At 40.1% G+C, this 13246-nt stretch overlaps 1 protein-coding gene across 4 annotated transcripts in view; it reads left to right on the forward strand.

The window, feature by feature from the left end:
- glcci1a (glucocorticoid induced 1a) overlaps window positions 1-13246 on the forward strand; it is a 38439-nt gene that overhangs the window by 3534 nt on the left and 21659 nt on the right. For all 4 annotated transcript variants that reach the window (XM_030063597.1, XM_030063599.1, XM_030063598.1 and 1 more), the window contains exon 2: window positions 4670-4821. In XM_030063597.1, the coding sequence (XP_029919457.1) occupies window positions 4670-4821 (152 nt within the window). The remainder of the gene's footprint in view (window positions 1-4669; window positions 4822-13246) is intronic.

A 13246-nucleotide genomic window follows, 5' to 3' on the forward strand; every position in this document is an offset into this window, starting at 1 on the left:
TTCCACATTAGTTTTCCTAAAAGCAGCAGCACTGAGAGTGAAATGGTGTCTCCACTTGAAATAGTACCAGGGAAATGTTTGCTTTCCACAGCCAGTTATCAGTTCTGTGGTTTATGAATAGTTACAACTTTGTTAGCCACATAAACAGAACATTATATGGTGGCTGTTTCAACAACAACAACAACAACAACAAAAAAAGCAAAAAAAAAAACACATTTGAAAATTAAGGGATTTTGATTGTATGTTTTAAAATCTTTTCTTTTTCTACCCCCGCATGATTTGCGAAAAGGTTTGTTGCAATGTCAAACCTGGGTAAAAATATAGTAAATGGGGCAAATATTCAAAATCAAAATTCAGAATGAGTGTAGCATTCCTAGTGCAGTCCTCCCTGTGACTCTCTACATGGCTAACACTGTTGAAATCGCAACTCTGAACTCTCTGATTGTTTGATCTGAATGACCATCCCATTATTTCTGATTATTTTGAGGGATCCAACATTACAGAACACAAAAAACATCCTGAAATGAAGTATCAACCCGTTTTGGATTTCTAAGAATACCTAATAAATTTGGACAGACAGATTAGTATGTGATTCCAGAGCTACAATCCTGTCACAGAGTTGTGCAAAGTTTTTCTTTTTGTTTTGAGGAGTTATCAGTCTTGATCAGTTCTTGTGAATGTTACTTTTTCCAGTGAATTGTGGGAGTGCCTCAGGCCCTGAGTGAATTTTGTAATCCAAGTATGCAAATGTTGTTTGTGGGTTAAAGTGGCATCAAGCTTGTCAGGAATTTGTGCATTCATGCTCACAATTAGTTGATACTGAAAACCTTCATGGCATAACAAGTTCATCCAGAGTGACATTCCATCAGATGACCATGTCATATTCTAAGAGAAGGACATCCACCAGGGTTACATACAAGATTCAAAAGGTACTATTTTACTGAATATAAAACTCACAAGACTATAATCTGATTGACATGACCGATAAACGCTGTTTACTAGCTGTATCTTTCCCACCAACCTTTTGTTACGCATTTCTTTTACATTAATGCTTTGCTAGTTTGGCATTTTCTTGTTTATTTTTTCACTGAGCTATAGGATTTTGTGTCCCCATGAATAGGTCAGCTCAATGTGTTGTGGTTTTAGAGGGGTTTCATAGGAGCAGAGTATCAAAGCAGTAAAAATCTGCCACTCTGGCTACAGCTCTTGAAACGTGCTGCTTGTAAATTGGACTAAGGAGGATTGAAGGCTAGGAGTGACTTAAAATGTATTATTTAAAAGCAGAAAATAAAACGACTCACTTTGATGCTCAGGTGATCAGGGAATGACCAAGCACTATAACTGCTGTCCTTGAGGTAAAACAGTAGGGCTTGGTGATATGGACAAAAACAAATATCACAATAGTTTTGACCAATTACTTGTATCAGTATTATGTAGGGATGAGTCATCTTCGTCTTCATTGTAACTAGAGTCATGTTCAATTGTTGCTACCAGTCTTGAAAATGACTTGGTAGTTCCATAGTGACTTGATAATATTATAAATTCATCAAGCCATTTTGAAAATTTGCTTAAATCTGGGAAATTTTGATTTAGCCTCTAGCAGCTTCTAGAGCTGTGAGGTTAGAAGATGCAAAGCATAGGCTATGGTTTTGAAGGATATCTATGGTTCATACATTACAGCTAAAGCCACCATGGGACCTCTTATTGCCCAGTGAAACCTCAGTAAAACAATGGAGCAGCTTTCTATTCAGTTTGGCTGTGGTTGGGTTATTTTGAAATGCTCCAGGGATTCTGTAAGGGCAGGGCTAGTTTTGGATCGCTACTTGGTGGTCATTCTTACAAGTCATGAATGTGACTCTCTGGTGTTTGAATCTGACCCCAGGATGAACTTTGACTACACTTTGAGATAATAACATGTGAGAATAATAGCTTTTCCAACTAAAACGCAACCTGTCACCTTCTGACTAATGTTCTTCATCATGACAAAATTTCCAGTTTTGCTTTTTGCTGCCTTAAACTTAGGAATGTTACCCCAGTGTTACAGTATATGGAAAAATTTGACAGGCCCTTGTAACAACGGCCAGAGATTAATTTCAACCATAATATTCCATGATGAATCTCTCAGCTCTCTTTTAGTGCAAATATTTGGTGGCAGTGACTATTAGGTTCTCTGTTATATTAAAAAAGGTATAAACCTTTATTTATCACATACTTTTAAGTGATCCCAGTCACTTATGTTTCCGTTTCTATAGCCTTTACATAAAAGGCAAGGAGGATGGTATCTGGGATTGGACCCAACATTATTTGAAGTTATTCGTTCAGTGTTTACACAGTTATTTTTGGGCTGTCAACGACCATTGAAATCTCCGGAAACGATATCTTACATAGGACAGAACTCTAGAGCTGGAATGTCTGTTTTTCTTACTTTTTTCAGTGTTGTGATGGCAGTTGCATAGTGTAGCTCTTAGGGCCATGTAAGCACACATCAAATTACAGGAAGTAGAAGGCCCATTTCCATTATAGCTGTTCAACTGAACCAGCAAGGCTCAGGAAGTGGGGGCAGTCATTGAAGGCTATATTGTGCAGACTTTATTTAGTCAGCCAAACACTAACAGTCTGCTTTGCCAATCATTATGCTCTTTGATTATTTGTCATCGGCTACCAATGCGAATCAGTTTTGAAAGTACAAGTGTGACTAGTTCAGTTGGGCGGGTGCTGGAACAGCCAAAGTGACACAGATGTCTGGATAGTCCATATATTGCAGCTTATGACCATTAGCATGCTAAACAATAAAAAAAAAAGTCACAATTTCTGTCAGTGCATTTCACATGCACTGTAGTTCTTGGGTCATTCTGCATGTAGTTCCTCAATTTCAGAAATGCATTGTTAAAGAACCATATCAGTGATTTTGGATGTTTAGTGCAATTTTTTAGTGCTTTTTTTATTGGAGGAGTGAAGAGGTCTCTCCACCAGAAAACATTCTTTTTTTTTTTTTTTTTTTTTTCCAAATGAATAGTTCCGTGGTTTCCGAATGGTGACAACATTATAAGCTGGGCTTTTCAATCAAAAATGTAACTTTGAATATCAAGTGACTATGACAATATGTGAAATCTTTAGTAACCCTGCATGATTTGCAAAGTGGTTTGTTAAATGGACCAAACATTCAAAATCACTGGTATAGTCCTTTAAGAAGAAACCTGGTTTCCATAATCTGGTTAACTGACTGATAGAAACCTGGTTAGCACAACTAGATTTCTGTTGGAGAAACCCAGTTACCATGCCATGGGGACCCTTGGATTTCTAAACATCTAATAGGGTGAAACCTATGTGGGGATTGAAACCTATGATTGCTGCATGAGAAATCATCCTCAGCATGTGACAATTACCAGCACAGCCCCTGACTACAGAGGTGCAAGGTGGAAAGAAAGCTAGTTCTGCAAAGTACACCACACCTGCTTTTGGAAATAATGTGCTGATGACTTTTGCTGAAGCAATGCAAAAAATGTTCTCACAAGTCTAGGTGAAACAGTTATTTTGGTTTGTATTCAAGACTCTTGTAGTGCTGTATTTGTATATTGACAGTTTTCAATTCTAAAGCATCCAGGTGATGGTCTTTAGTCTATGGAAAGACTAAAATGCATTGAGCCAGTAGTCGGAGTGCACTTTGACATGGCAGAGTACATATTTGGGTTGTGTGTACCCTGTTCAGTCTAGTAATTTACATTAAATAATTTAAACTTTTCTCTGAGTGGAAGTATAAGGATCACAAATCTAATAATGACCATAACTGTCAATGCCTTGGGTCTGTAATCTGCTATATTTGAGAGATCTGCTAAGCCAGGAAGCCTCATGGGTGCCCTGTGGTAGCTGGCTTTATTAGAGTCGCTGAGTTGGGGATTTTAAAAAGTGAAAGACAAAAGCACGTCTTGCAGGAGGAGCATACACACACATACACACACTTTGTGTGTGTGTGTATGTGTGTGTGTGTGTGTGTGTGTGTGTGTGTGTGTGTGTGTGTGTGTGAGAGAGAGAAGGGGAGAGAGAGAGGAAGATGCTCTCCTTGTGGCTTTGCCACCGAGCAGAGCTACTTACATAGTTGCAAAGATCACAGCCAATTCTAAATTAGTTCCTTGAATGTGCAGTACCTGTAATCCTGTGGATTTGTATCAGGTGACCCAGCCCTCTACCTTGTTTAATGGGATTTTCTGTCATGAGAGCACAGGCCAAGGCTCCAGATTATAATAGTATAATGCCAAGGAGATAAACTCACCCTTTTTGCAGGTAACACAGGCTTAATATGCATGGTGTGTGTGATCATGCATAAGCTATGCCAGTGGTTGTCAAAGCAGGGTCCGGGCCCGACCCCCCCCCCCCCCAGGGGTCTTCAGCAACATGAGGAGTAGTTTAATTTCATTTTAATTTAAATGCTTTTGAAAGTATTCAAGTATTCAACTGGTACCTGTCATAGGACAAAATTTGATCAGATGATTTTTACGAATTTCCCAGTTTGGGATCAATAAAGTAAATCTATCTATGATTTTGTGTGGCCTATTGTGTGTCTGTTTGGTGGTCTATGACATGAAAACATTTGAAAAGCCCTGGGCTAGATGATGGTGACCACACTAAGTTTAACTTGCGTTATCTCTCTGTTGTCGTTTCATCTCCTCAGTTGAAAGAGCAAAGTCGCAGCAGGTTCGGAGCTCTGGGGTGATTCGTCGGACTTCCTCCCTGGGCACAATCACAGGGCCCTACCTCACTGGGCAGTGGCCTCGTGACCCCCATGTGCACTACCCATCTTGTATGAAAGATAAATCCACACAGGTATGTACAACCCCCGCACTCCCCTCCCCTTCATGTGTCATTTTTGTGCCTGGACCCCCACAGAGATAAATACAAATGGCATTTTGGTAGGAAGAGTATTTTAATGCACTTCCTGTTAACATGCAGAGACTAATCTTATCTATACTGGGGATTTGAAAAAATGGTGCACAGTATGTTGGTTGTATAAGCCAGTTACTTTTGGAAAATTTGATTGTGCATGTCTTTACCCCTTAAACACACACAGTGCTTAGAAAGGTGTGTTTTATTTATTGTTTGCGTACTTGCAATTTTTGACATGACCAAACCACACACTTTATTCATGTCATTTACACTGGGCAACAGACAGAGGATAAATAATTCCAGTAAAATTCCAAACATTTTCTTGAAGAATGCGATTTGAATAAAACATACATGAAGCAGAATACAAACAGCAATTTAGTTGTATTTTCTTCTAATTTACAACAAAATGAATTGTTCTAATTTTGATTTCGAAAGCTTTGTCAACATTTACAAATTATTCTGTGGCACTCAGACCATTTAAAGGCCCCATGCTGTCCACTTTTCCAGGGTTTTATTTTAACTGTTGATATCCCTAGCAAGATGTATTTGTGGTTTTGAGTACCTGTGGACCGCTAAATACAGTTTCACAGCTTGCCCTTCTCCTGGAGCTCTGGCAGCACGGTTCGTTTAGCCAATCAGAATGGAGAATCAACCCCTCTCCACTGATTGGCTGACTATTTTCTGAGTGACATATGGTTGGGCCAATCACAAGCAAGAAACTGAAACCTATGCTGCTCAGCGGAGCTCAACGGTGCTCACTGGTAAACAGGAATTATCATCTTTTATAGATCTATATTATGTATGATTGTCATGTCTACCGCTGAGCGTGATGTTATATGACTGTACGCGTTTGAACCCGACTCAGATCTGGAACCACAAACGGCAGGAGACACCGAACCACCTCAAATCCGTTTATTACAGGATGTTTCAGAATGGTAAGTTAAGGGGCTTTCACATAGCGTGCAGTTTGGGCGGGGCGCTGCGCTGGGTACGGCGCTGGGTACCGCACAGACTGGCTCAGAGTAGGGCGCTGAGTAGGGCGCACGCATGCACGTTGTGCAAGTATGTGGCGCTGGTTGCTATGCGACTGATACAGACGCTAGGAAGTAGTCAATCATCTAGATTTCTAAATACATACACCTCCTGTCTGTTTAGAAAATCATTTGCTTCAGTTTACAACAATATTGGTCTTTAATTGCAGAAAAACTTTACAACTTCCAAAAATGTTACCATCTTGATGAGACAGAGGAAAAAATATCACACACCGGTTGCAGAGTTGACGTTGGTCCAGATAATGTGGGGACAGCAGTGTGCTTTACCAATAGTTTCTTCGCGAAACTGGCATTGTATTTTGTCGGGTTGATCAAACAGTCGGCACTGAAACGAGCCGAACAGACAAGCAAATTTGAACTAAAGTCCTGCGGGACCTGGGAAAAAATTGACATCAGCCACTGGTCTCTAACGTGTGTTTCCTTTGGAATAGTGTGCAATGAAACATGAGTCTGCTTGTATCCGTCTATGGCGCAGCAACGTTTCTTTGGCATGTCGCTAACTTGTTAGCTTGTTGCCTAGGGAGCGGAGGCAGGCTGGCTAGTTGAAGTGGGCGGAGTCGCCCTCTTTGTGACATTACAAAGAGGCGGAAGTGCAATCCACTCGTTTTACAGGGAGAGTTTCAAAGAACGGGCTGTGTGCACTTCTCTGTTTATCACTGGTTTAATGCATGGGACAGTATTTATGTGGCCCCAAGACCTTCCGTATCACGAAAAATAACGAAAATTGCATTTTTCATGCCATGGGGCCTTTAAATAAATCATTGGCTGCATAATGTCAAGTGTTTTTGCACCATACAGGTGTTAAACATTTTAATGAAGGGGGCAGAAGGAGCACTATATGAAGGTTAGTATAGTAGTACTGGCAACAACTACAATTTACTTTCACCCCTGCTGATATCATGTCGGGCCTCCAAACATAGTCTCCTCCTGTCTGTTGACCGTCAGGCTTCATGTTCAGATGAGGACAAGGAACTGGGAAGCAGAAGTTGCCAAGCTGCTCTCATGGGGAAGTGGGGAATTTCAGATGCACAATCTTGTATGATTTTACATGTTTGCTGCAACATTTCAAAGCATGGGAGAACTTGCATTATACCTATTTCAGGCAGTGACCGCAGTTTCTCTGTAAACCCTCAAATTAGCGTTTTACAGTTAGGAGTGTGCTGATACTTTTTTTTTTTTTTTCCAGACTGAGTAACAAGCACTCCAGCATTCTTAAATTGTCTGGAAAAGTATGAAAAACCATGGAATATGATTTTGATAATTTCCAGGTCTGGATAAGTATGGACAAGTACCTTCCAGACTATTGCTTCTAACAACCGTTTTCTAAAAAAGCCTTTTTTTCTGAAAAGCTTAATTCAGAAATTACAATAATAAATGAATCATACAAGCAGCATATTTTGATTTGTTCACATTTGGAGCAGCTAGCTGGGGCAGAGCGATTCAAATGCCTGTGTATTTTACAGCCTGTAAATCAACAGTGGTACTTGCTGCACCATCCCATCCAAAGCCACAAGATGGGTAATGCAAATTCTCTGAGAGATGGCTTCCAAATACCATCCACAATATAAAAAATGGTTGGTGAAGGACCCTAAAACAGAGAAAAGAGCATGGTGGAAACTGTATGAAATCATTCAGTGTCTTTAGCATGGCGAGGAAGGGAAAAACCACAGGGATCTTGTTAAAGTATCATCAGCGCCCGGTGTTTTCATTTTTGTGTCTCTTCATTTAGTAAGTAAGAAATTAAAGCTTTATTTATATAGCACTTTTTAGAACACACATTTGTAATGAAGCCTCCAGTACATATGACAGATGGAGTATTTACATATATGGTAAACATGTAGCTATGAGTGGTCTGACATGTTAAGCGTGGTATGAAAAAAAATCCTCTGAGATGTCTTGATGTCTTTAGGTCTGGAAAAGTCTGGAGTTTTGGGTTAGAAAATGTGTAGGAACCCTGGTACTCACCAATACCAAGTACTAATGAGTACTTTTCATAATACTGCAACTACTACTACTACCACTATTCAGTTAAAAGGTAGTGGGAGTGCTGATTCTGAAGACATTCAGAATTTATTTTCAACATTTGAAGTGACTCATCTGATTTAACAAAATCTTAGAGCAAACAAATGTGGAATTGTTACAATGTTGCAGTGCAATCTGACACTCTTTTTGAGTTTCAGCAGATAAATTATAAGGCTATAGTCAAATACAACATGTAACCATCACTGTTCCAGTAATAGACCAAAATCCTGCACTGACAATAATTGAAACAAACATGGAAATGTCACCAAGAGTTGTGACATTTGTGCCAGAGCAAGCTGTCCAGTACTGGACTGATTTGTCTCTCCAAGGTATGTACCCAGCTATATCCATGTCCAACGGCCCTGCATCCTGTCTCTCCCTGCACCTGTCTCTGTTAGGGCTTTCATTTTCAGTGGGTGGGTGGTTCATTTCCACCAGACCAGCCAGGGAGTCATACCTAGCCACAGAGGCGGTCAGCGGGTCTGCAGCTGGATACTATTGGTTGGCTCTAAACTTTTTTTCATAACTCGCAACTTTTTTTCTATGTTTGTGCTAGAGTTAGTTGCTGCTGTTTGCCGCTGCTAGCATTAGCAAATTTGCTGTACTCTGTGGTGTGTTGATTTTTTTTTTTTTTTTTTTTTTTAGATGCTTTCTCAAGTTACTTGTGTTGAAGGAGCTTGTCTTCATACCTCTTCGTGATATTGCATCTCCAGGGTCTGTCGGCAAATCATGTTGGTATAGGGTTTGTTTGTATCAGCGCGATTGGTGCATCCCAATTCACAGTACCTGAACTTAAATAGGATTACTTCATTTAATATTTTAAAAATGAGCATGACCACAACACCACAGCAAACAAGAAAAATCATCAGAATTACTTGTCTTTCTACATAGACTTGGACAGCTTTGTAGCTACTTTTCCACATGGTTTTTGATGACGGTCCGTTGTGTTTATCAGATTTGTAAATGAAATCGTTCTCTGTTTGGCTCTTGGGCACCAGTTTGTTAAACAGTTCAGGTAGACTTGGATCCGGTCAAGCACCGGTGGACAAAGATAATTCCAATTCACATCTATTCCTGCGTGAGGTGATGCTGAAATGGAATTTCAATTTGCAGAATATTTTTAATGAAAGTATAAAGTGGTTCTTCAAGTTAATATTGATTCAGTGTTTTTCGTTGGCAGTGAATTTGTGCTGCAATTGTAGGCCTCACAACGACACTACTACAAATGAACATGTTAATTCAGCTGTTGTTCAGGATGCAGCAGTTTTTGGAAAAAAAAAATTCCTTTTATGATTAAGCAGTAATTTATTTTTACAACACTAAGGGAAACTGACGCACGTATTTTATTTATCAGGGTTTCTGCCAATGTATTAGTGTATTACAAGCCCAGCGGGCCACCAAGCCTAGCTTGGCCCCCTGCCAGGACAGAGCATCGCGAGAAAGAATTCTAACAAGGGATGCTGCTTGATGTGGAGAATCTGTGCATTTGTCAAAAATACGCTCCCTGAATGCACCACCTACTGAGCTTTCCAAATGTCAAACTGTTACTTTCCATTTGACTCTCAGTAGCAATCACAGTTTTTGACTGAGTTTAGTTCACACAGCAGTAACAACTTTGAAGGATAGCTACCATTAAAATTGCCTATTTCCAAGTCAAAGCAAAATTTCTTCTTGAAACCAGGAGCCACCAGTTTTTGTTTTTTTTTTTTCCCCTAGGATGGCGGTGGAATTTTCAGTTGATTTACATTCATTCTCTACAGCCCAAATGTGATAATTCCAACTATGTAGAAGGGAGAGAAAGTAGAGCAAGGAAACCCACAAGTTACCGTTTCCATGAAATATGCCCATGCAAACACTTTACGCGTTTTAAACGCATTTTACCAAAATCTAAGAAAGACTAATCTAAGAAAGTTACATAATGCAATACATGCTGTGTCCACGAAAAACATTACTGCTTCTAAAACTCCTCTTCATCAAACCTTCACAAGCACACTGAAGTAAGTGGCACATTGGCTAAACTAGTTACTGTCTCATTTATCAAGTTGTTGTTTTTTTTTGTTTTTTTTTTGTTGAGGGCAATGGAAAAAGAGGGGAGCAGAGAGGGGAGAAAGGAGGAGACTCATGATATAAATATGCCTATGCATCTCAATTCTAGAAATAAGATCTTTGTTTGATTCTGGCTGCTTCCCAATTATAAAAAATGTTTTATAAATGTAATATAGATGTTTGTCACACACAAAACAATACTGAAACACTAACTTACGTACGTGCAACTGTGTACACCCCCCCTCCCTCATTGTGTTTATCCATTTATTTTTTGGTGGATATAAACTTACATGCAGATATCTGCAGCTGTAATGCATTTCAAACTGCAAGTCAAAGCATGACCCGTCACTGATTTAAATGAATTATATGTATGGGGCACTGGTTTGCGTTGCTAAGCTCAGCTGATTTGGTGTGGTTGCTGCTTGCGGCAGGAGAAACAGTGTTTTATGCCCCCCACCCTACCCTCAACTAAAATTCATGGAACAATCACTGCATGAAAAAACGGATTTTTAGCCTGTGAATGCCTACAAACCTCACAAATTTTCAACAGCTAACAGCTGTGAAGTCCAGAATACTGTTTCATAGAGTAGTATTGAATTAAATGACATAGAGATCACGCTATCATAATTTCAAAGTGCTTATTAAAAGACTTGAAATTTGTTTAACCATTAAGGTTTTCATGATGTAAAATGAATGGAGGTGAAAATAATTCACTCTTGTGAATTATGTTGTTTTGAACTGTTGTGTTCTTGTGAACTATAGATAGTTTTTACAATTACACGGGGGTTTCAAAGTATGGTTAATAGTGACATTAGTTATTTGCTGCATCCCTACTTCTGTTGAAGTAATATTCTGCTATCATTGACACTGTTTAGCTGATAGATATCGTCAGTCCACCTCCTCTACAATTTTTTTTCCCTGTATAAATGTTGAATGTTGGTGCAAAGTTGTGTGGAATAAAGAATCCCTTGCCTTCAGTTGCAGTCCTGCTGGAAATCTCTTGATCTTGCATTGTGCATTGGTGTGTATGTGGCCACTTTTTCATAGGAACAATTTTTCCTTTGGGACTAGCTAATCCAGGTATCACTTTTGTAAAATACGGGTATATTTTGTTGTTTGTGTCCAGTAGTGATGCTTTGTCACTCCTCAGTTTGTGCCCTCAATCACCTGCTCTCTGTTCCCCTCATGGTGCGTAGCCCCAGTTGCCCGCACAGACCGCTCTATATATCCTGTTTCCTCCAGGTGGTGTGGCATTTACCACCTACGCATCTGTGGGCCTTCAAAAGACATTTGACCTCTTTGCTCTTAGTTTACAGTGTATCATTAACCAAGCTTTTGAAGTGACACAAAGGTGTGATTGTGAATATCTGCATGGCTGCCATTTGACTTAGTGCTTCTGTCTGACAGATGAGGCCAGCTGTTTGCATACAGCCATGCTGCTGCTGTTCCTGCAGGGACCCTCACTGTATGGGTCCAGCATTCAGGCCTGTAGTTTTCTCTTGGTGGATGCCACTCTTGCACTCACCCACTTGTCCAGAATATAGTATTGGAGGGATGGAACACCATTCTTCCAAAAGATATTCCCTCATTTGGTGTTTTGTGGTGGAGAGCGCTGCCTAACACATTGCTCCAAAATCTCCCACAGGTCTTCAGCTGGGTTGAGGTTTGGTCAGTGTGAGGGCCATAACATCATGAATTACATCATGAATTTTAATCTTCAAGAAACCATCCAGTGAGCCCTTGAGCCCTGTGGATGGAGGCTTTGTCATTCTGGAGTAGACCACTCCCAATAGGATAGCAATGTTTCATCACAGGATATAGATGATGACTCAGACTAACTTAGTTGATTGCAGTGAGCCTTCCCTCTAAGAGGACAAGTGGAGTCCAGCATTCAAGCCTGTAGTGTTTTCTTGGTGGACATCTCTGTAGACCAGTGCCACTCAGTTTTCAAATGTGCATTTGTCTTTGTAATGAGGGCTTTATGTACTGCAGCCCTACTATAATATCCAGGGGTGCCACCAGGAATTTTGGGCCCCATGAAAAAAAAAACATATATATGTATTTACTAGTTGATGGTTTAATCATTTTATATTAGTTTTTACCTATTTTTTGGGGCCCCTGTCAGGCAAGGGCCCTTGGAATTGTCCTAACTTTTCCCCCATATACGGCGCCCCTGATAATATCCCTCGCTGTGTAAAAGATATTTTAGAAGAATTGTGTTTTATTCCTCCAGTAGTGTTCTAGAGACTTGGAGAATCTATGCCAAGGAGCATTGAAGCCAAGGAGCATCATGGTCCCACACCTTACTAAGACACTTTGGCCTCTATTTTCATACAGGTGCACTGCTTAAAGCTCAGCTGGTCACTGGTGAAGTGACATTTTGATGAGGCGCACTGAGGGTTTCTCCTTGCATGGGCAAGTTTTGTATTTCGGTAACATGGTGCTCACAGAGATAGGAGGAGAGGCACAATCCAGTGGTGCACTATGGTTTAATGCTGTGGATGACTACACCGGGATGATTTGCACCGGCCTGCTCAGACCAAGTCAACTGCACAGCACACCTTGGTTGTGCTTTGTGGCATGCCTCCACCGACTTAAGGTGTTCAACTACACATCACAAAACCCTGGTTTCTGTGTCATCCTTGACTGTTTGGCTTTGAGAATTGGAAAAAATATTTCAGTACATTGTTTATGCACTCTAACACATGGTGGTGGTGAAATGATCACATAAACAAAAACCGCTGTCATGATATGAAGAATAATGAAATCATATCAATACAACAATTTATCTTTGCCAAGGAACTCAGAGATGGATTGTCTACACTGCGTTCAAGGACAAATAAATTTCATAAATAGCCTGATTTAGATTATAACACATGTTGATACGTATACAGATCTTACTCAGCCATGATACATTTGATACATTTTATATCATGATTATTTTTAATGAAAAACCATGACTTTGAAATGAGTAGTTTCCGTCTCCAGCGCAGTGTTTCAACCTGGCAGGAGCTGGTGTGGTCATTAGTGCTGGCCTGAGCCCCTCTTCTGACGGTTTTTCTGCCTGACGGTGGATGCAGGCACTGTCCTTTTTTCTGTAGACGGCCACACCAACCATGCCCTCATCTTTCCACTGCATCTGTTTCTTATGTCAATGCCATTGCCTATGTTTATTTGACTCTTTGACTATATTCACCATGCTGGTGGGGGATCCCTCTCTTAATCTTTTTTTTTCTTTTCACCCT

Source organism: Myripristis murdjan, chromosome 11 (genome assembly GCF_902150065.1).
Source record: "Myripristis murdjan chromosome 11, fMyrMur1.1, whole genome shotgun sequence".
NCBI classification, from domain to species: domain Eukaryota; kingdom Metazoa; phylum Chordata; class Actinopteri; order Holocentriformes; family Holocentridae; genus Myripristis; species Myripristis murdjan.